The 23983-nt window shown below is 32.6% G+C and overlaps 4 protein-coding genes, 1 long non-coding RNA gene and 1 other non-coding gene across 9 annotated transcripts; 5 read left to right on the top strand and 1 right to left on the bottom strand.

Annotated features, from left to right (window-relative positions):
• Nucleotides 1-738: 738 nt before the first annotated feature.
• Nucleotides 739-1243, top strand: ND-B12 (NADH dehydrogenase [ubiquinone] 1 beta subcomplex subunit 3). Its single transcript, XM_040723862.2, has one exon. It carries the CDS (start codon nucleotides 825-827, stop codon nucleotides 1128-1130), a length of 306 nt encoding a protein of 101 aa, XP_040579796.1. The 5' UTR covers nucleotides 739-824; the 3' UTR covers nucleotides 1131-1243.
• A 2863-nt stretch (nucleotides 1244-4106) lies between these two features.
• LOC121128624 (uncharacterized) lies at nucleotides 4107-6490 on the bottom strand. Its single transcript, XM_040724217.2, has 5 exons — nucleotides 5735-6490; nucleotides 5488-5676; nucleotides 5164-5434; nucleotides 4717-5099; nucleotides 4107-4630 (listed from the first exon to the last, which is right to left on the bottom strand). Exons 1-5 carry the CDS (start codon nucleotides 6006-6008, stop codon nucleotides 4203-4205), a joined length of 1545 nt encoding a protein of 514 aa, XP_040580151.1. The 5' UTR covers nucleotides 6009-6490; the 3' UTR covers nucleotides 4107-4202.
• A 1005-nt stretch (nucleotides 6491-7495) lies between these two features.
• Nucleotides 7496-12221, top strand: heph (polypyrimidine tract-binding protein 1 heph). 3 transcript variants are annotated; one of them, XM_040724216.2, is made up of 3 exons: nucleotides 7496-7987; nucleotides 8233-8480; nucleotides 8639-11960. In XM_040724216.2, exons 2-3 carry the CDS (start codon nucleotides 8471-8473, stop codon nucleotides 10447-10449), a joined length of 1821 nt encoding a protein of 606 aa, XP_040580150.1. In that variant the 5' UTR covers nucleotides 7496-7987; nucleotides 8233-8470; the 3' UTR covers nucleotides 10450-11960. The 3 variants fall into 3 exon arrangements, 2 of the variants coding, with proteins under 2 accessions (XP_040580150.1, XP_040580149.1); XR_011783393.1 differs by lacking the exon at nucleotides 8233-8480 and adding an exon at nucleotides 11971-12221 and having other exon boundaries at nucleotides 7821-7987; nucleotides 8639-11421; XM_040724215.2 differs by lacking the exon at nucleotides 8233-8480 and having other exon boundaries at nucleotides 7793-7987.
• A 580-nt stretch (nucleotides 12222-12801) lies between these two features.
• LOC121128625 (uncharacterized) lies at nucleotides 12802-16326 on the top strand. 2 transcript variants are annotated; one of them, XM_040724218.2, is made up of 6 exons: nucleotides 12802-12947; nucleotides 13345-13838; nucleotides 14214-14474; nucleotides 14541-14750; nucleotides 15009-15386; nucleotides 15440-16326. In XM_040724218.2, exons 2-6 carry the CDS (start codon nucleotides 13585-13587, stop codon nucleotides 15756-15758), a joined length of 1422 nt encoding a protein of 473 aa, XP_040580152.1. In that variant the 5' UTR covers nucleotides 12802-12947; nucleotides 13345-13584; the 3' UTR covers nucleotides 15759-16326. The 2 variants fall into 2 exon arrangements, with proteins under 2 accessions (XP_040580152.1, XP_040580154.1); XM_040724220.2 differs by lacking the exons at nucleotides 12802-12947; nucleotides 13345-13838 and adding an exon at nucleotides 14041-14150.
• Nucleotides 16327-16908: 582 nt separating this feature from the next.
• Nucleotides 16909-17049, top strand: LOC121128793 (U4 spliceosomal RNA). The gene has a single exon (XR_005868284.1). It is a non-coding gene; the product is annotated as a U4 spliceosomal RNA (small nuclear RNA).
• Nucleotides 17050-17097: 48 nt separating this feature from the next.
• LOC139907079 (uncharacterized) lies at nucleotides 17098-18888 on the top strand. Its single transcript, XR_011783398.1, has 3 exons — nucleotides 17098-17920; nucleotides 17975-18114; nucleotides 18178-18888. It is a non-coding gene; the product is annotated as an uncharacterized lncRNA (long non-coding RNA).
• Nucleotides 18889-23983: the final 5095 nt, after the last annotated feature.

Here is a 23983-nt window from a genome sequence, read left to right as displayed (position 1 = left end):
TATAATACCACGTGACTTATTAATAAAGTTGAGAAAATGATATATTGAAGAATAAAATAAATTTTACTTGTTGACTAAGAAGCTGCCACTTTATTTTTTTCCTTAAAATGTGATTAAACCCACGGATGAGGTTGCGTAGTAGATCTGGCCCTACTCCAGGTATTTATAGAACTCATTGATTCCTTCTTTTTTTCCTAATTTTCTTTATAATATTGAATAATATAAATATAATTTCCTCGCAACCTTCAATAATGAGTCACTTAAAATTAAATAAATTATATATCTCGATTAATATAATTAAAAAATTAATTTACCACAATGTATGATTCAATAGCCATGTTGAATACTTAATAAATTTTAAAAAACCGTTAGCATATGTGTAGAGAAGGATTGTGTAGATTTAATACTTTAACTGAGCTTGAACAAGGCTGTAATTTAAGAGTAATAATTGCTGATAATGGATAATAGCTGCATTTTTTATACTTTTTTACGTATTATACTGTTTATGGTAATTTATTCAATAAATAATTAGTACAAAAAAGATTTAAAAAAACTCTCATATAACTAATTACTTAACTAGTGTATTTGTATTTTTCGCTTAAATGAATAACATATCCATCATTATCTATAAAATATTGTATAGAAATAAACAGATTATATTATAAGCATTCAAATCTACCGTTTTTCGAGGTTTCGTGCTTTTATTTTACGATTCCCTTGAGTACTGTATTACCTACTATTTCTTCATGTCAAACAAACTCGCCATTTTTTCATCATATTATTGAATTTCATAATATCAAATAACTAAGTGTATTCCTGAGACTATGGGAGGCGGAAGCTTACCTCATCCCCCAATTCCTGACTGGAAATCCTTTACGATTGGGCCACATACTCCTGAGATATTGAAATATCAAAAACGATTGGATAGACATGGCTTAACAGACCCATGGATTCGAAACGAAGCTTGGCGCTATGATCGTACTCTCTGGACTCCTGAAACCCATAAAATTAAAACAGCAGCCAAAAACATGTTTTATATCGGATGGAAGCATGGCCTTGCCGCTGCTATTGTTACTGCTGGAATCGTCAAACTCTACGAGTCTCAAAATGATGGACACGATCATCATTAAACACGGAGAAAAACTTATTTTGTGTGCTTTTGAAGTATTAGTCGTTCATACTTTAGTTTTATCATCTTTTTCTTAAAGGAAATAATAATAAAAAAAACCTTAAAAATTTATAAGTCTGCATTCAACCCTCATTCACTTTGGTGACATTTCTTCTTGAGATTAAAAAAATGGAATGTGAATGTTGTATAGGAGAATTAAAAACTAAACTGCTATTAGGGTTGAGTCGGTCTATATTTATTTGGTCCAGTCCAGTCTTAGGACCGGTCCTTAACTGTCGTTCCTTGGAATTTTTCCCTAAAAATGTTGATGGTTTATTAAGGCAAATGAGAGATATATTAATAAGTTATGGAGAATAACATCGTCGGAGAAATAACCTCAATAACTGGTTCATTTTTGCTAATATTGCAAAAATTATGTAATAAATTATTCGGAAATTAAAATAGGATTTTCATTTTGGCGATATTTCTTCTCAAAAATTGACGATTGATGAAAAAAAATGAAAAATTATTCAAAAAATGACATATATTTTAGTTAAACATCAATTTATATGTGTCAAAATTATAAACAAACTAATCTCTAGACAAATTTTATTTTATCTACGAATCCAATATTCCATTAAAAATCTATTTTTTGCACCTGAAAAAAACAAAAAAAACAACGATAGTGCAATTTTCACCGATTTCTTTTTTTTGCCCATAACTTTTTTGATATTGAATAAATTAATAATGGGCACCCCCTTTTAAGCCTCAGTAGGTTCAAAAGAAGCACCCATGCAAAGTTTAGCCTCCTAAGCCCAACGGTTTGGGCACCCATAAAAGACAAACTCACACACATACTCAGTTATATATAGATAGATAGATAATACAATACATAGTGATGTTAATCGTGTGCATTTATTTATTTGGAAGAAGGAATTTTCTTTTCCTTAGCCGTTGTCATTATTATTTGACTCCTGACACGACATTACCTCGCTAACACAAAAATATCTTATGTACTTTGTTGTCATCTGTCAATTTCCTTGTTTTCTGTTTCTTTTTGGATGGAAGGTTGTGTAAACATTAAAGGTAGGGACTTGCAGAGTAGTACACTCCCTTTCAATCATACTAGATTCAATTATATTTAAAACTTATGATACTACATTCAATTATATTCAAAGCTTGATTAAACATTCTTATGTGTTCTTATAAGACGTAAAATAATTTGTATCGGAAATATAATTTAAAGTCCTTATTGGACTCGGAGTAGAGTTGAGGATAGACATCAGAATCATTCTTGCCAATGCCATTGTTTTATTTCCTTCTCCTCCCCTGTTACAGCTGATTTAATGAAACGTCATGACTCATGATAGCTAAGCTGCTATCCTCCGAAGCATTCTCCAAATTGTCAGGGTTACCATGTTGATTTTCTGTTTCTTTTTTTAATATACCCAAAATAAACACGATTTTCATCCCTAATTAATAATTATACATGGGACTAGTGTAAGAGCTCAAGGGAAATGCAGTATTACTGAATTAAGAAGACCATTGTAAATATCAGCTGCGTGTTATTTGATTTTGCAATAGAAAATGAAATAATTTTAAACATTTAAAATACCATTAGTGCAGGGAAAATATAATTAAATTTATTTATATTTTGCATTTTGAAAGGAAGATGTTATCTCAACCATGACCCAGATCGCTTCATTAATCATAACTAACTTAATTACAACCAAGAGAAAAATATGGATATTAATAAAATAATAATCTCAAAATTTTGTTGCTAGAGAGACTAATATATTATTAAAACTCAGAATCTTTAATTAACAATTATATCCTTTTATTTTTCATTAAATGAGCAAGTATTAATAGTTTTATAATATATTATAAGTATAATTCATATTATGCGGCTTATTCAGCATCAAATGTTTGATAGTTTGGTATTATATAGCTCAGGAATATATATATACTAATAATTGAGTTATCTAACATACATGACAATTTTTAACTGCAAATACCAAAATTTTAATTATTTGGGGAGGGGATCGAAGGAGTAAGAAAATAAATATGAACAAATACGTAACTTTGAAGAAATGGGACGTACTTGAATAATAGTTTATATATTATAACAAATGTGTTTTATTTTTTTGGATAAAATACTTAATATCTTATGAATTCCTGGCTTCATATAAACCAATTTTACCCTACAAGTTATATTTATCCGTTGTTATTCTTTTAAGGAGATGAAAGAGGAAAATTTTGTTAATTAAATAAATAATAGTAATATCTATTAATTAGACAAACATTTTGAAAGAAGTAAAAACTGTAAAAAAATATATTTTTCTTTGAAAAAATAAATTTTTTTGCTATTCAAAAAATGTTTACACGTTACGAAACGCACATATAGGAGGTAGGATGATTTATAATTTTCATACATTGATTAATAATTTAATTTGGGTTAGAAATAACAAATTTGGATTGAAATATTACCAAAATAACGTTTATAATCTTAACTAAAGAGTCCAATTGATTTCAGCTACAGGTTACTTAGTTATTATTGAATAAATCTTAATTCCAATATAAACATTATATCCCATTCTTTAATCAATTATTCAATATATATATATATATATAGACATTGAATAATATATTCTCTAAGATAAATTGGATGTAAAGAGTTAAACCTAGATTGTGCAACATAATTAAAGACTAAAATGAAGTTATTTGAACTTTTCTTCACACTCAAGTTTGTATAATTGATGATGTATGCATAATACGTCCAGTGAGACAACCAGAATATTTGTAATTCGCAACCATCTATGATGAACCATGTATATCGTACTATTATGTGAGCTTTTATGGACTTATATTAGATTCGCTGCTTAATCTCAAATAAATGCATAAATTAAAATTATATTCGATATAAGATGCAACTCACTGTTGGATTTTTGATGAGAAGATTATAAAATAAAGTATGTAGTTATAAATAATAATTAATAAATTGTATTCTTTAGCCATAACTTGTATGATTTATTGGTTAGTTTCATATATTAAAAAGATAGGATTTTTAAAGGATAAAACATTAGTCACAAATAAATTAAGATACTATAAGCTCTAAACCCCTTTGACTAACCAGCCTTTTAATCACAAGAAATTCACTGAGAGACATATTAAAAGACGCCTTAATATTATCTAAATAAGACAATTTCGAACATCGAGACAAAAGTTCAATTATAGTTTGTCCACTCATAACATGGCTCTTATCATAGAGATGAATTCGAAGTGTTTCAAGAGATTTAAGACTAAAGGATTGAATCTTTTTGAGAAAGGAGTCTTCATTGAAGTTTGGGGTAAAACCATAAAAAATTATAGTACATTCTGTTAGCTTCGGAGAATTCAAAATAACAGGTTCAAGATGAGCATGAAAATCACATTCAGAGAGACTCCCAGTTATAGAAAGGGATTTAAGGTTATTCCAGATTCTAGGTTTGTTGTTTATACTTAAATCGTTTGCGCTAATTATATCTAGATTTAAAATATTAAAAAAAAAAAAAAAAACACTCAATGAAATAAAAATAGATAGATATATGAATAATGTATCTTATATTTACCACATTCCATCACAAATGAAGCTTTCTCAACATTTGGAACATAATTCAGTATACTGTTCCAATCAATCGTTCCATACAGAAAAACAGATATTTCAATAACTAATTCTCCTAATTTGTTTTTTAGAGCTTGAATAAAGGATGTCTCTTTTAACATTACATCCGATTCATTATTATTCATTATAGCTATCCTTGAATTTAATTTCAAATCCAATAATGAAGCTTTTTTCAGATTTGGACATAGTTCTAAAATAAATTCAAATATATTGCGTTCATAAGATATTTTTGTTGCTTGTTTAAAGCTAAGAACAACTTCTTCCACTGACTGAATACTCTTATTAATTAACATAAACATATCTGAACTGATTGTAAGAGACTGTAATAATCTAGAATAAATGAATTTGTGAAAAAAAAAATGTATAAGACCAAACAATATCGATATAACCTTACTTTAAATTGAGAAATTCTTGTAAACTGTTTTTGAAGCAAGAAACAGGGCCCGATGAACCCATTCCAATGAAAAACCTTGAGTAGTACATTTGGAGTAAATCTATTTTCGTAAGGGAATCCTTTTGACTAGATAAAAACATCGATATTCCTCTTGAAGTCATACCATAGCGTACCTCTTCACATTCTTCTGGCCTTACTCCTCCATATATGCTTAGGGATTCTAACTTACAATGCTCTGATATTAATTTTAGAAATTCATCGTCCAAATAACCTGAGTTAAATATGATTATCATTGGACGAGGTAAAAATCGTTTAGTTTTTTACCACGAATGGTTAAGTTTTTAAGTTGAGGTAAGTTCATAAATGCATTTATATATACTTTGTTTAGTATCCAATTGTAATACATTTGAATAGATTCGAGATGTGTAGTATTTTTTTCAAGGAATGTAACAACTTCAAGGGAAAAATCTCTAGATATTTCGGGCAGGTCCATATTCTTCGTTTCATTTTTATCTGTGAAATAAATGTGATAAATTCCTGAATCCAAAGACATTATAAGTACATATTTTACCAATAAATTTAAGCCAAACTTCAAATTGCTTTCTAGGAGAGAGGGACAGAAGATCATTGGCAAATCCTACGAATGTCCCTTTCTTAAAATAGAAAAAACTTTCGTATAGCTCACGAACCATGGAAGGAAGTAAATTATGTAGATCAAGTACGGATGCATTGCTCATTAATATAACTCTAAGTCTGTTTATTGCAATCAAACGAAGAGTTTCAACGCCTATAAACCTCCGCTTGAGTTTCACGATGGATGAAATACCAAATTCCGAAAAATCCATTATTTATAAATTATAGTATATTGACCTAATGAGTCAAGATCGTCTAACAAAAACTTTGCTAACATATGATATAATTATAAACAATTTAATAATTTGGAGATAATCAAAGTCAAGCAGAGCAGTCAAGTCGTTATTGCAATACTACAACACCTCAAATAATTGACAAGAAGTAAAATTAATAATAACAAGAACGAGCTAGATCTTCTCTCAATAATTCTTCTAAATATGAGCTATAACTCGCAACCTCCTTGATACTTTTTCATAATATCATAGTAATTCATTAAACATGGAAATATGTATATAATATATTTAACGATCAACGTACATTATATATAAATATTTTCTGAAAAACTGAAATCCATGTTTTCTACTTTTAGAAATTGACAAGTAGACTTGATAAGACTCGGCTTAATTTAAGGACATTTACTCTCAAGTTTGAAATAAATTTACCTAGCATCATAAGATGCAACTAAAAGTTGAATGATAGATATTTAGGAAGGGAATTTGTCTTTCCAATGTTTTAAAGATTCTACTTTTCTGTATATTTAGATGATTTTAATCAACAGGTATAGATTTTCAACATCAAATGGCTCGAGTTAAAACGTCTAAAGTGTAATAACTTAAAAAATATTAAGTAAATTTTAAAATAACACAGTGGAATAATATTGTTACATATTTGAGTGTTTCAACTATTATTTATGTTCGATTTCAATAGCAATGTTCATTTATTTATAATCTTATGGTTATATTAATTTGAAATCTAAATAGTCTAATACACTTTGGATACGGATTTAATACGATTGGATAATAGGGATATTTGAGATCCAGGCTATAGGCCATTTCTATAGACAATAATTAGCTATTTATTTGTCATTATATAAATATTTTGAAACGAGTTCAAGGAATTCCTACGAGTTTTTTTTTAAATTAATGAAGATTTTACACTTTGTGATTGACTACTTAGTTGTTGGATATTAAAAAAATGGTTTATATTATGTTCATTTCTTTTCGCAAGCATCTTCGATTGTTTGATTTAAGACCTATCTTATAGAAAATATAGAAAACGCGATTTGCATAAATTATATTAATGATTTCTTTCCCATCCTCAGGTGGACTAGAAATTGTTTATAGGTCTCCTCAATAAATGTCCCCGTTGATGAGTCGAGAGACTGTATATCCCAGGACTCATCCAACTTATTTCTCGTCTGGATTGAAAGGGTAATGTTTAAAAAGTAATAGATAATAGACAATGACAGTGTTTAGAATGAAATAAATTCTTGAGTTGGAAACCCATTTAAATCCCTTATATAACTTGAAGGAGTCCCTCGTATGAGAATACCTTGTCTGCGAATAAAGTATATGCTGCTTTTACACTCTCATACGCTCAGGCAGAAATACTGCCCATGCCCCTAACCCTGATAGCCCGTCCACAGGAACTAGTAAAAAAGCATCAGGGTTATTAAATATAGACCACCCTGTATATAAATAGTAGTATTCTGTATTAGGTTTTAAGTATAGCTTCTTGCTGCTACCAAAAGGAAAAGAAAAGAAAAAGTGTCGGCTGTAGCCGGTCTGCTGGCTGTTTGGAATTCTGGCGGATCTACCTTAATTCTAATTGGGCGGGCGGCGGGTGTCTTTTCCTATATTTCTCATTTACTTTTTTTTACTACAATGATTCTCTAAATGAGAAGAGGATCTTGTCTATTTGTGTCTCTGTTTTTGTCTGTGTGTGTCTCCCTCTCCTTTTTCTATTCTTTCTTTCTTTCTGTTTTTACATCGAATTTGTGTCTTTTTTTCTTTCTTTCTTTTCTTTTTCTGCTTCTAACTTTGATGTCTCTTTAGCTTTTTTTTTAGTTTTTCTTGGTTTTCTCTTGTTCTGTTCTGTTCTTAATTTGGAATTGGTTTGGGAAAGAATGATGGTCGGAGGTGGATAAAGAAATAGTTACGGAGTCCTTGAACAATGAAGATGCATTCACTGAGTAAGTGTCCCGCAAGAGGAGTGCAAGCACGACGTTCCACTCTGAGTGGAACTTCTCTTTTGGCATTTCTCCCCATTGCATGGAAGTAAGAGGCGAAGCTTGAGGCTTGAGCCCTGCTCAATTGCATCTCTGACTCAAGCAACAGCTCTTACTTTCCCCTTTTCATTATTGGGTTTCCATTTTTGTATTTTTTTAATTTTTTAATTATTTTGGCGAATTTTGTTTTATTTTTGCTCTTTTTATAGCGGGTAGTTTGTTGTAGCTTGGAACTTTGTACAGGCTTGAGAAGGATTTCCCCCAGGAGACTGTCCGCTCCTTGTAGTGCCCAGCAATCACCTGGAGTGTGAGCCTCTCTCCATCTCGTGTGTCCCGCCTTTTGTTCCTCTCCTTGCTTTTCACTCTGGCTCCTTGTCCTTTTCTGACTCACTCACTCACTCTGATCCAGTCTTTGATTCCTCCTTCATTCTTCTCAGTACTCAGTCTATGACTAAACGTAAGCTCCAATTCATTACTTAGCAGTTACTATTCCTTTCCTCATTTCCTTCGTTCCTCATTTCCTTGTTTCCTTGGATGTACATGATGCATGCTGTCTCTTTCTTTCCAAGCGGATTCTTAAGCTCCACTTTAGTTTTGTTTGCTCTCTCTCTGCAGGAACCATGGAGGACCCTCCTCAGTCCAATGGGACGCCCGAGTATATCTCGGACTCGACTCTGAACGGAGGACTCAATAATAACGACGCCAAAAGAGTGAAATTGGACAGCAATCTCTCTCCACCCTCTTCCAATATCAACATGCATAATAATAATAACAATAATAGTAGCACCCCCGCCGCTGCCGCCAACCACCACCCCTCACGCGTCATTCATATACGAAATATCCCTGCAGACGTCTCCGAGGCAGAAATCATTCACTTGGGTATTCCTTTTGGCCGCGTCACGAACGTTCTTGTCCTCAAAGGGAAGAATCAAGCTTTCCTTGAGATGGAGGCCGAGTCCTCTGCCATTGCAATGGTCAATTATTTTACCAACTGTGTTGCACAACTTCGAGAAAGATCTGTCTATGTTCAGTTCTCGAATCATAAAGAACTGAAAACGGACAAAACGCATAGCAACGCCAATGCTTCCGCCCAGGCTGCTATACAAGCAGCTCAAGCTCTCTCGGGTCCAGAGACACCTGGCAATGAATCCCTTACTAATGGCGAAAACATACCTTCCTCTAATGTCCAAACCAAAAATAACTCCAGTGGAGGACCTAATACCGTCTTGCGTGTCGTGGTGGAACAAATGGTATATCCTGTGACGCTGGATGTCATCTACCAAATATTTACCCGGATGGGTAAAGTACTCAAAATTGTGACTTTCACAAAGAATAATACATTCCAAGCTCTCATTCAATATCCTGATGTCATTATGGCACAAGCTGCTAAAATGTCGCTAGATGGACAAAACATCTATAATGCATGCTGCAAATTGAAAATTGAATACTCTAAACTTTCCAACCTTAATGTCAGATATAACAATGACAAATCAAGGGACTATACTCGCCCTTCATTGCCGACTGGAGGATCAACTAGCATGGACTCACCGAATTGTACTGGGGCTGCCAATTCGACTGCTGCGGCTATTCATCAATTGGCTGCAGCAACATCCAATCCAAATGGTGCAAGTGTAATTGGATCCCCTTTTTCTGCTATGGGTCTCGCAGCTGCAACAAATCCTTTGGCTGGAGCAGCCGGTTATGCATCCCCTGCGGGTCTCACGTCAAATATGGCAACCCTCGCTGCTGCAAGTTTCCCTCTTGCTAATACAGGGGCGGCCTCATTCGGTCAAACTGGATTAAGATTTGCGGGTAGTCCTGGGGTGGCTGGTTCAGGATGTGTTCTTCTGGTCTCGAATTTAGATGAAAATTTAACACAATGTGACCATTTGTTTATCCTATTCGGAGTATACGGGGACGTTCAAAGAGTCAAAATTCTTTTTAATAAAAAGGATTCTGCTTTGGTTCAAATGTCTGAGCCTCAGCAAGCTCTTTTAGCTATGAATTACCTAGATAAAGTGAAACTGTGGAATAAAGCCATCAAAGTTATGCACTCCAAGCATATGACAGTACAATTACCAAAAGATGGGCAACCTGATGCGGGCCTCACTAAAGATTATACTTCTTCCAATTTACATCGTTTTAAGAAGCCTGGCTCCAAGAATTATCAAAACATTTATCCACCGTCCTCAACTTTACATTTATCTAATATTCCTTCTTCAATTGAAGAGGATCAGCTTCGATCTGCTTTTCGAGAAATTGGACTCAACGTTCAAGCCTTCAAATTCTTTCCTAATGATAGGAAAATGGCCCTTGTTCAACTTGCCTCCATGGATGAGGCTATAACAGCGCTTATTAAGTTACATAATTATCAACTTAGTGAAACAAGCCATCTTCGAGTCTCATTCTCGAAATCAACTATTTAATATATCACTTATTATTTATTTGAACTCCATTTGCAAACGATCGAAACTCTGGGTGCTTTTCGCAATTGCAACTTCAACATACCTATATATAAAAAGAAAAAAAAAAGGACGAGAAATTAGAAATTTGCTCAAATTTCAGCGTTAAAAAAATTAATTAATAAAAAAAAAAAAAAAAGACGAAAGAAGAAAACATGTACAAATTATGTATTTTTATGTTGATAAATCATACATTTTTTTAAAATGCTATTATTTTCATACATATTTAAAAAAAACAAAAAACAAAACAAGCTGTCGAATTGCACACATACCAAGTTACATATATTTACCCATTTTACATAGATTGGATATATATATATAAAATGGCATATATGTTATCTATCAATATGTATTTATTATTATTATTATGTTTTCAATTTAATAATCATCATGTCTTATTTACATATTACTTTCCCCAAACCTTGTTTCATTTCCATGTAAACTAATTATTAAAAAGTTTATTTTCATTTACTCTCTACTATATTAATATGTTAAGATAATTTTTTCCTTTCCTCACTCTTTGTCTCTTTTCTTCTTTAATCATTACTATTTACACTATTACTACTACAACAACGTACATCACCCCTATCTATTTTTCTTCTATTTTCTCATCCTACTTAATATAACTTTAGTGGTAACAGAATCTAATTTTATTATAAAAAATCACTCACAAAACTACTCATTACTCCTTATAATTTACCCCCTGTCTTTATAATGTCTTTTATATATTTTTCTTGTCTCTTCCTCCATTTTTTCATTTTCATTTTTAATAATAAAAAAACAACGGTATTTTAACTTATATATTTTAAAAAAAAAACAATATATATACAGAGATATGTATAGATCTATTATCGAGAACGGTCATTTTTTGTTTGTTTTTGTTTTTTGTCTGTCAGTACTAGCAAAGAAAACTACTACTCATTTTGTATCTCTTTCGTAAAATTGTATTACATACCATATATATTTATCTATATATAGATTTTCAATTAACGTCAACCAAACTTTAAAAATTATTTTGATAAGTTTTATTAAGAATACATGCATATATTTTTTTAAGTAGATATTTTTTTTTTTTTAGAAAAAGAAAAAAAGGTAAAGAGAAATGGTATTTATATAATATATATCAATATATATATATTTAAAGGAAAAAAATTTATATAATTATGTGGTTTTTATGAGAAAATATGAAGAAATATTTTTTCCCCCTCCTTGCATAATTGTACTATCATCATCATTCTAATTATTATATATTGTCTTCTCCAAAAGCAGTTCCCTTTTTAGTTTGTAAATATTATGTCTTATAATATATATATATATATATATATATAATGAAAGGCAAAAGTTTCTGTTTTGTTAAACAACACGTCTTTAATGATAAAAAAGTATTATGTATGTTGCCTTGATAATCTGTTATAGGAGAAAAGGGTGCTTTAATACTATTGAAAGTGAATAAATAAATATATATATATAACTTATTTATTATAGACAAAATAAGGCTCTACTTTTTAGACTACATAATATTGCTACGACTTATTTACGTAGAGTGGAGAGGAGAGGCTTTTCAATTCTTGAATCTTATCCGTACATACACTAATGATACTTATTTCATATATGCGACTAACCATTGTTTTACTAATAATATTTATGTATTGTATATAATATTTATAATACCAATGTACTAATACTTACACAAAATACAGGTTCATTGCGTGAGAATGAAGTCCTATCTACTAGTACCTACTGCCTAAGTAACATATTATGTTTGTGACCCCCTCCCCTTTTAAATAGATATTCAAATACCTATGGCAATAATTATTTTTACTACCTAGCTCTTACTTATTATTAGACCATCACAGATGGTTTAAAACATAATATCGTATGACGCTTTTATGCAATGTTTGCTTCAAAACTATTATTTACTATATTTTGCAAGAGAAAATTCAACGCAATGTCTGATCAAGTAGAAAATCATCATGATTAATGCATACATAGTGTGTAAGAGAAAATGACTGTTTATTACTACCTAGGCTTCATCGCCACCTCTTCTTTATCAGGGGATATATTTGCTAGAAAAGTCACGAAGGGAAATTATAGTGATATATAATAAAGAACAACTATAATTCAGACGCGAATGGGCCTTGGAAAATGGTTTTTGTAAATCAATAGAGGGAGTATTTCCTTCTTTCCCCAATTTGCTTTCTTATTTTCTCTTTCTCAGTCATTGGTTCTTTATTTCCTATGCATTTGTATAAAATTATACACTATATCATTATATGAATCCCACCTTGGTTTTGTGACGTCATGCCTGAAAAGAACGTCATTTTGTTTTCTTCTTCAGTCACAGTTGAGGGACTAACTAACCCATCTTTCTCTTTTTGCTTGAGGCTTGCCTTTGCTTTTTATTTTACATTTTCCGATACACGAAGGAAATATGCACATAAATCAATCCTGGAACATACAGGGTAAGGAATTAATTAAGTATTATTTTGCATATTCTGCTTACTTTTTAGAGAAGTACTTAATGTACTTTGTCATTTGATAAAGTACGAGTATATTGCTGGAGTACTTTGTCAGTTTTCTACCAAGTTGGTTTGCATGATTTGATCATCATGGATGAATGATTACTGTAACCATCTGGACTGACAGTCCGATCTGATATATATGAATATTAAATAAAAATAAACAATAATGTGTCAATTACTATTAGCAAGTTAAAGAAATACATTGTGATTGTTAATGTACTGGTAATTTAAATAAAATAAGGAAACCATATTAATTATTATCGCTGAATTTATTTATCACTATATTTTCAATTCAAATTTATGTGAATATCAATTCATTTCGTTCTCCCTGCTATAGACATTGAGTCATTCAAGGCGCTCCTCGTATCCTTTCATCAGCTTACATAAATTGTCCTCTACGTTCGTAGTCCTGAGTGGTAATTCCGTAGAATGCATATCGATATTGAGAACGTTGTGGACCAGGAAAGGATCTTTCATCGAATCCTCTTAATAACAGGACGAATAAAGAACTTTTACAAACAGGCATCAGGAGAAAGTCGTGAAAAAGAGTCCTCTTCGGCGCTTATATTTATCAATCATGAATCCTTTTTTATCCAAGGCAAGACAAGTCATCACATATAAGGTCCCTGTCATCAATTCCCGTTTTAAATTCTTGTTCGAATTAACAGAGGGAAGGAATATTTTAACGTTTGAGTACAAAGGAGTATTCAAAAGCTTAATCCTTTACTTTGTCAAGGACTCAGATGATGTTCAGAAGACTGTTAGAATTGTATACATTGTTCCGCGAGACTCTGATGGATCTTTTCAAGCTCCAGTTCTTGAGCCTAATAGGTACAAAGCTACTACTCTTTTGAATAATTTTATACTTTGATTCATTTTGACTTTCAGTGCGATCACTAATCAAAGATATTTACTTTAATTATAATTCTATGTACTCTGATATATTATACACAGTTGACACGCCCTCACCATCATGTATGACATGAAGTCATGCAATTTTGTGACAAACTAATTTTATTTTTCGCCTTCTAATAGTCATTTTAAGGCCTGCAAATAGAGCAGTTGCACATATTCAACTATACTTGACCCTAGTCACTTTCATGCAAAAATTTACTTAAAAGTCTCGCAATATTTATTTCCTTAGTACAACTCAAAACCTTTACTAATTAATATTTTATAATGAATCATTCTATTTTCTTCTAATAGTGTTGAATTAGCTTGCCAAAAGATATCTCTAGCAGTCGGTCTGATACAATGTTTTATGTCGGATAGTCTTCATTCACATGGTCTGGGTCGAAAGACCTTTGTTGCTCTCTCGCCATGCGAAGTATTTCATTCGGAAATATCACTTGAGAAATCACATTCTTTGACTGAAAGTGCCCTTTGGGAATATCATGCCAAGGAGCTCCTTGCCAGACGGTTAGCTGATGATGATACTAAAGTACTTGCAGTTTTATCTGCCACAAGGTATTTTTCAACACAAATAAATAATTGACAAGATGTATGTTCATAATATTACTTTGTTCGTCATAGGTTTGTTAATACTCTGGGCCGACCACCCAGAGACCATTCAGAAATGATGTCTCTTACGAAAAGTCATGGTGCCCTTGGTGGTGGAGGCCTTGCTATGTTTGGGTCTGGATGTTTATATGCGTGGCCATCTCTATTACATGAAGTCCAAGATGCTTTTCTTAACTCTTCCAAAATAGATTCCCTTAACCTAATGGATGACAGCGGCTATAGGTGAGGAAGAGAGTATGTAATAAGATTGGAATAATTAAATTTGAATGGTTTTATTCATTAGAAGCCATTTATTTTATATAGAGATTTGTATTAAACTTGAATAAAGTAAGGAGGAAGACATAATCAAAAATATTAATCTGGAATTTTATTTCCTGAAATTAATAGAAAGGCAAATTTTAGTCTTGTTAAGTAGGATTTTTAATGGTTAAAAAAATGCCCATTAAATGAAATGAATTTATTTTATTTTAACTTTTTTAGACATACGTTCGGGGCATGTTTTTCGACTACACTTGGTGCTATTATACACGAACTTGGCCATACATTCGATCTAGGACATACAAATGATGGTATAATGGCACGGGGATTTGATGATCTTCATCGATATTTTACCATACAAAGTTCTAATAACTCATGTACAGGAACGGATATCCCTGATGTTACTATGAATGGAGGCTCGAGTCACGATGAAGAGATTCTTCTTTCTCCCACGCGGACAACTCGATTTACGAATTTCAAACAGGACGGAGCCTCTTACTTGCAGGCCTATCAGCAAAAGAAAGAACTTCGAAGAATGGTCGCAGATTCGGGTAAAGCTTTTTGGAGTAGATCATGCGCTCTTATACTAAGTTCGCATAGGTAGGATACAATTATGTACTCCATATTTAATCCCTATGTTATTTAATAATTAGGTGGTTCAATCCAGTACCTAAAGACACAGAATGCAACGATGTGCTTCCAAGTTTGTCTCTTATTGGTGGCATACTGAGTGTGAATTGTAATGGAGATGGACATGTTGTTTTGTTGGAGCTTCGTAAAAACGATAGAGTTATTGGTTTTGTGGAAGTCCCAAATGGACCTCCTTTGACTCCAAATGGCTCTGGAGGAGTTAAAGGATCGTATCAAGAGTTTTCTCTTGATAAAATAATTGTCAAATACTCAGAAACCAATGAAATCGTAGTTGTTACTTCAACGGGGTTCATATGGAGCTGCCACTATCCCGTTTTTTGATTGAATTTAACGGATCTTCCTTTGTGTATTATGGAAATGCCAATTTCATTTCTTCTTGTATTTTTTTTTTTAATTATTCAAAAATTGTATTATATATTACCTAAGTTGTCCTTAGATTATTATTAATTTATCAAGTTTTATTTTTGTATTCTAATGTATGATGTATTTTTATGAGACTTGAAAGGATTTAGTTATTAGAGAACGTGATGCTACCTTTCATCACTTGAATTCTAAAAAAAAAGAAGAAGAAGTTAATTCTTCTAAATTGACTTTAGAAATATGTTATTTAAGTAAATTAATGGTCTGAAATCAATTAATTCAAGAGAGTGCTCACTTATTGATTATGTAAATCACCCCTCTCCTTCCTTTTTCTCTAGAATCAATGGATAAAATCTTTGTGTAATGTGATAACCAAAAATGCATTCTAGTCATTTATATTTGTGTTTTGAATCTAAATATATTTTTCAATAGAGTAAATCATGTTAAACTATTACATTTTGATATTGCAAGTGTCATTTACAATAATGTAGGAGTGATTAATTATCGAATAAATAAAAATGTAACTAAATAGATAACAATTTGTCATTTCTATCCCATCTTCTTTTATTTATTTAGAATTGTTACGTAGGTAAGAAGCCATTGTTAAGTATGGTGTCAAATGAAGAGATATTTCCGGTAAAACCACATATAATCTATAGCATTTCGGAGTTATTTATACAGCCTCCATCATCTTTTTCTTTTGAGCTATTAAAATAGGATTGTTCGATCAATGAAGTGTGTTTCAAATCTCGAATCATAGTGAGTCATATGCTTACAATCAACGGTTAAAAAGAGAGGATGCCATCAGAAGTATACCTAAAAAGAAGAAGCATTTTATATAGGTAGTTGATATATATGACCGTTGGATGGCGCTTAAGTAGCTATTTCTTATTAATATATTTTGTTCTTGTCCCTGTTTTAAAATATACACATTATACTATTACATAAGTTACTAAACTAATTATAAACAAATATAATGATGAATAAACATTAAAATTTTTATGACCAAGCGACAATAATTCTATGTGAGGAGCTATTGTGTAATTTCTAAGCTCAAAGGAAAAGAGGAAACGCACATATTTATAAACAGGTTTCGTACATTTTAATCGTTAGCTTTGCGCAGTGGCGATACAGTAACCAATGATCGATTAGAGAGGTGCTGTTATTGCTAGTTGAAAACTATAACCAATACCCCGCCATGACGACGCGAAATATCGTCGGCTACGGCAATTTCTGCTTGCCTCGAGAGAGGCTAACAACATTTAAATGGAGATGTATAGATCAAAAGATATGTAAAGACGTTGTATTGATTATTAATGTATCGAACCGATATACGCGTATTATCTATACACCGTATACCATATTTAAAGAGTTTCTGTTATAACGAGCAATGTGAGCTAGTGCTAATCACGCAATCTCCTGTTGTAAAAAACATCATTTTATTATGTGTAAGGGTGATAATTTTGGTAAGAATAGAAAAGTGTGCGAGGAGAAGAGAAGAAATACTTATGGCATCAATGATTAAATAATAAACATCTTCTTCTATCAATCAAGAACGTTATCATTCCCGCCTTTATTATTCAATATTAATATAATATTAGATGGTGATAGTCGATAGAGAACTGAATAAAATGCATAAAAGGACAACGCCTTCTGTCGGAATTTCTGAAAATGGAGGCCCAGGAATTTGGGAAATACTTACCGGATAAGAAACAGATGGTTTGTCGATATAAATGTGTCTTTAGTCCCCTGTCTAGAATTACACGCCACTCATTATCCTCATCTCATATGAAGAGCATGGATATTCATCTAAAAAATCAAGTTAATGATGAATACATCAAGTCAAACTTTAACTTTGATCTGACAAAGATGCTTATTGCATGTATATACCCTTATCCATTGCTAATCATCTACGTTCAAAAAATTTATGGAGAAATACATGGGTAAACCTATCCCTTCCCGAGGAACCATCATTAAATTAATGGAGGATGTTGGCACTGATGTCATTCATAGAAATACATATAAAAATGTTTTGAGTCATCCACACCAAATGACGATCAAGTTATCAGTAAAAAGTATTTACGAATATCGAAATGGAACTTTGAATTTTGTACTATCTCACAGTAAGTATTCATTTAAAAAAAAAAATCTAACCATAAAATATAATTCTATTTTAGCTAAACATATCAAGTATTATGATACACAACTCATTAAATGGCAAAAACAACTGCTTAAATGGTCACAACAACGGGGGTAGTAGCTTTGGATGGTTTGCAACTAGTTTGTCTGAGACTAGTTTCTTCACTTAAAGACTTGGGTATGATAATTAGGTTTTCCAATATTACATAGTCAATAAATATTACTTTTTTTATCACTTAAGGGTTAGCTATGGTTGATAGGCTCCAAGAAATGGTGTTCAGAAAACTCATAAAAGGCAAAAACAACTGCTTAAATGGTCACAACAACAGGGGTAGTTACATTGGATGTAGCATTATAATTAGCAATTGTACATATCCTTCATGATAATAGTATGTTGTTATATAAGCATAAATAACGGGGAAAATATCTTTTTTGATGCTCTTAATAAGGAGTAATATCGCCGGACATTACTACATAATTAGCTTTTGCTCTAAATCTTGAAGATGGATTTATTTCTAATATTTTTTTTATTAGTATATTTATTGTCTAATTTTATGATTTTGACATTTACTTTATTATTAATAATTAGTTAGATCTCATCGGTAGAGATATATCCATCCTGGGCACAATTGTATATAGCAACATAGCAAATTCCACATGAAGAAGAGGGGTGATTATCTTTTTGATTAAACTCCACGTCTCCCTTGTGCTTTGCAACCTAAAGTTATGACATATTTAACTGGATTCCGGTGTCAGAACAAGAAAATATAATTTGGATCAATCTATTATTTCAATATTCTGTATATATAATTTATTGTTATTAGTTACATGATTCCAAATGTTTAATTTGTATATTTAACATAAATGTATGATGGTATATTTTTTATTATGTAGATTATATTTAATTAAAGCCTTCTTTTTTAAACTTGGAACTTCAAATATATTTCGAAATACTCTACTTTGTCGTTTCATTAGCTATTATTCTGAGAATAAGGTTCATAATGAATTACAATTTCATGGACTGTGACGTTGTAAAACTGTAACGGATAAAAACGTCTAAGTCAATTATACGTAGTATATCTTCATTAAACATTTTGCTAATAAATACTTTCGTTATACCCTCAAAAATCATAATAAAGCAGGCAGATGATAATCACATCAGTATTTTAAACAATGATACCATATGTATTCTCCCTCCCCCTTCTCCTTGCACGCGTTTGTCTCTACAATATTATCAACTTTAATTATGTGATATTCTACTCGGTCAACTCGTATGAAATTTGTACTATTATAAAGCTATTATATTTGTCGTTGTTGTAGTTTTCTATTAACATCAAGTGGTATTATAAGCAACTCTTCCACCTTTGAATAATATTTGAAATCCTAAAACATTTTTTTTGAGCAAGAAATGTTGGATTGACTTAATATATACAACTCAAAATCAAAGTAGATGTATGTTAAAGGGTTTTCTATTGCAAAGTTTCAAAAACATCAATAAACTAATTATTTAAACTATTGAATTGTCCTTTCAAAAAGAAAATGTAAACTTCAGATCGGGTTTAAACAAGATTATGTAGTAAGCTTAATTCAAATAATATTAAGTATTATTATTTTCCATTGATCATTGATTAATTGATAATTTTCTCACAGAGTCGGTTTATAACACAGAGAATATGTATATTTATCTATGATTTAGAGTTACAATTTTTAAAATAGCTGCAGATTTGGAGCCAGGACATCTAAATATTATAAATCCAACCTCAAGAAAACTAATTAGAAAGGAATAATATTTTTGTGATCATGGCTCTGAATTCAACCATTTGAATTATGCGACTCCAAATCCGTTTGACTCATTCTGCAAATACATTCTACTTACCTAGTCGAATTTATCATCAAAATTGATGTTGTTTACCATAGCAGGTTGCGTGATTGGAGCTTGTGCTCCTCCAGATAGAATTAGAACCCATTGATACGAAATATATGACTTAGGTATGAATAGAAATAGAAATACAAGGTTATTCCATAATGCGTGTATGACTAATCTTCCACCACGCTTGTAATATTGACGTCATAGTAGATGAGTGGTTGCGTGTTTTGTCAAAATCTGTTTTTCTTGCCCAGCAGTCTGGGCAATACATTAAATTGAAAATTCTAGCAATAGTGATGTCATAGACTATGAGTGGGTTTTGTTAAAATCTACATGTCTTGCCCAGCAGTCGGTACAATACATCAGATTGAAAATTCTAGCAAGCCCAATTACATGATGACCTAAACAAGGAATACTAAAAACAACTGAAAGCGCCTCTTAAAATTGCACTCACTTTTTTTTCTACACGAGGAGGCTGACACATTTTTCCTTTGTTTTATAAAGGAAAACGTGTTTCACCGAAGGTAATTATTTTTTTTTTTTTGTTATCACTTATTACTTAATTAATAATGGTGTACAAGTGTTCTGCTCCTGGATGCAAGCAGGCATTGAGGGAATTACTAAGGATCCGGATATGAGATTTCACAAGTTCCCCATGAATCACTCCAAAATTCTAACCAAATGGCTTAGGACCATCCGAAGAGATACGATTTAATAGACACCAACCAAGAATTCAAGACAATGCAGTTTGCATTTTAAAGTGACTGATTTTATTACTGAATCTTTACAGGGTGTCCACAATAAATTGGAACTATCTTAAAATTCAACCTGCTTGATAAAAATGGAATTTGAAGTGTATTTGTTAATATGAAAAAGTTAGACATGATATTAAACAATAAATTTATTCAACATGTCCTCCCTCAGGAGCCACCATCTTCTCCATCCTGCCCCTAAAGGATTTGCATGCCCTGATGACTTCCACGGAATCGACACCATTCCACTCCCTCGTAATGGAGCCCTTCAGTGCCGCGATGCTCTTGTGGCTGACCTTGCACACCTCCCTTTCCAACTTCCCCTTCCAGTAGTAATCACACAGATTGAGGTCAGGTGAGTTGGAGGACCAGGTGTTGCGATCCCAGAAAGTGATGTTGTGGGAGTTGAAGAGGTTAGTGGTCCTCATGGCGATGTGTGCGGGCGCTGAGTCTTGTTGGAATATGAACTCCCTCCCAGCGGCCGTATCCTTCATCCAGGGGATGACGAACTCCTCCATGACTTCGCAATACCTTATCGCGTTAACCCTTTCCTTGGGATTGAAGAAGAAAGGAGGCATCACCTCACCGGTGCTGCAGATGACACCCAGGGTCATCACGGAGGCCAGGAACTTTGTGGTGAAGACCGCAGGGACCTCTTCTCTCTCCTTGGCAAACCACCTGCCATTCTGGACGTTGTAGCTTCTGTCGACAGTCCAGTTCTTCTCGTCGGCGAAGAAGATGATTCTTCCTCCATGGCTCTTCAGGTCATTGAGGAGACGCTTAACGTTGGTGAGCCTGGTGGCCATCATGGATGTCGTGAGGATGTGTTGTTTGGCCATTCGGCATGACCTTCAAGGAAGCGGGAGTGCGGATTCGGCCAGTTCTCATGTTGTGGGCCTTGCGGCAGACCTTCCCCTCAACCTCCCAGGCATTGAAGGCCCGGTACATAGTTGTCTTGGGGTAGTTAAGAAGATTGTAGATAGCAGAGGGCTTGTGTCCCGCGCGAGCCAATTCGAGAATGGCGTCTCTCCTTGCTTGTTCCATGAAGACTATTGTTTGTTGTCAAAACAATTGTGGTGGAAGTTATAGTGTATTGTTCATGCAACCTTTTATATTAGTATGATTTAACCCCGAATATCCACATTATGGATCTGGATGAAGTTTAAAGTAGTTCCAATGTATCGTGGACATCCTATAGATCAATCCTGTGATAAAGAAAATCCCTCCAACAAAGGTAAGCCATCCCATCAAAATGGCCGAATCTGGCAAGCTACCTCTCATCACCATCACCACCTACAAGGCCAACACAGACTTCAACTAGTAACAAGAGAGTGCATTTGGAGAATGAAAGACAAGAAGCTCCGGTGTATGCAATGTATATGGAAAAGACCGTTCTTTCGGCATGAGATCTCTATGCCAAACTCTCTTCGGAATCATTGCCTTCGGGGTTCTTGTTTCTTAAAACTCCAAAAGTTGCACTTGTCAAAATCATACATTCAGATATAAAAGCTGCTTGCCTGGAGGTGGAAGAAGACCTCTCCTTCAGAATTTTCTGCTAAATAAGATCTTAGCATCACATTGCATAAATTCAGAAAATAAAATTAACTTTGTCACTGAAGCCATCAACCTTGTCGCTTTTCTGGGTTCCACGGACGGTCAAACAGAGAAAGATACATTTGACAACATTTGTGAAGAGCTCCTTCATTTTTCTAATCCGGCAGAAATGGACCAAATTCAATTTTCCAAGCTGGCTTTCATAATGAAGCTAATGACTCCTCTTCAAACAGCCTAAAGGTAGAAGATAATCTTCTGGACTCATTTCCGTTGCTTTGATATGCATGCCAGTTCTGGGCTCTACGTGCAAATATCTACGTCCAATTCTCTGTAACTTCCGCCTCCCAGATATCTTAGAACCGTATCCAGTGTGATTACGGTAGAAACAGGATTACCTTCATCCACGACAAAGTTCTTTAAAGCACGAATTAAAGAGCAGAGTAAAAAAATGTAACACTGATCATCGGTGAGATTTATTCGGCCCAAAGAGTAGAGTTTGTTAGAGGAAAATTTGTGAGAACTACAAATAATTAAACTTCTAAAACTGTCCTCACCTTCATGATCAAGTCAACCTCGGGTAAATACATGGGCGTTGTTGCCCTCATCCCAGTTGTAAATTTAACAACGGAGTTCCTGTTTAATCAGTATAATCCCATCATGAGGACTTTTTGGGAAATACATAGGTTTAACTGTTGTGGCATTATCTGTTGACAATCACAGATTAAATAGAAAATTATACATTCATAATCTGTGTGGAGGTAATCTAAATTAGTGAATATACTTAGTTGTACTTCTGTGAAAAAAAATTTATTTAACAAATATCCAAAGGATACTACTGAAACGTAAATAGTTTCCATATTTGACACAATTCAACTTGTTCAAGTCGATCAATACAAAGCCGAAGAAAGAATAATTTCTCAAATCTTATCCCTGAAAATAGATCAATATGATATGCAAATTGAGAAAATTATGGGGAAATCTCCCTGCTATATAACTTTCTCTAGAGGATCTTCAACACCAGCAAGGAATGGTATTTATATTGTCGGATATATCACAATCATTATCATCCTAAAACTTGCTATGTCTGGATATCTCTAAAAATATATATCTATGATATGACCTTAAAAATAGTAAAAGTAAATACCGTTAGTTATCATAATATCTCAACTAGAAATACACTTCTTAGAAACTTATGTAGAAGTGAGATACGTTCAGGTCTTTTAGCAATGATCAAAGATTCCTATTATGTCTACAGTTTTATTATAGTTTTTAATAGGTAATAGTAATTGAGTATTTACCCTGTATTTTATCCAATATCCTCTAAAAATCCATCAACAACTTGCAAATTTGGTCACTGTTTTTCTAACTATATTCCTAAAAGTGTATCCATACCCTTTTCAACGTTGTGGTGAAGAATTCTGCATTGCTTACTGAAGATAAAATATTTGCCATTATCAATACAACAAGACTATCCATGACTTTTTCACGTATGACATGACCAAAGTGGATTATTTTGTAGAGAAAAACGCGTACAAGGAGAAGGGGGGAAAGACTTATGGTATCATTGCTTAAAATACTGATGTGAGTATCAACTGCTTACTTTATTATGATTTTTGAGGGTATAACGAAAATATTTATTAGCAAAGTGTTTAATGAAGATATACTACGTATAATTGAGTTAGACGCTTTTTATCGTCTAATTAGATTTGATTACAATCACACTCCATGAAATTGTAATTCATTATGAACCATATTCTCAGAATAATAACTAATAAAACGACAAAGTAAGAGTTTTCGAAATATATTTGAAGCTCCAAATTTAAAAAGAAGGCTTAAATTAAATATAATTTACATACTAAATAATAAACTGTTTT

Source organism: Lepeophtheirus salmonis, chromosome 13 (assembly GCF_016086655.4).
Source record: "Lepeophtheirus salmonis chromosome 13, UVic_Lsal_1.4, whole genome shotgun sequence".
Classification (NCBI taxonomy): domain Eukaryota; kingdom Metazoa; phylum Arthropoda; class Copepoda; order Siphonostomatoida; family Caligidae; genus Lepeophtheirus; species Lepeophtheirus salmonis.
Note: the sequence above shows the minus strand (reverse complement) of the source record. Positions and strands in the feature narration are given on the sequence as shown.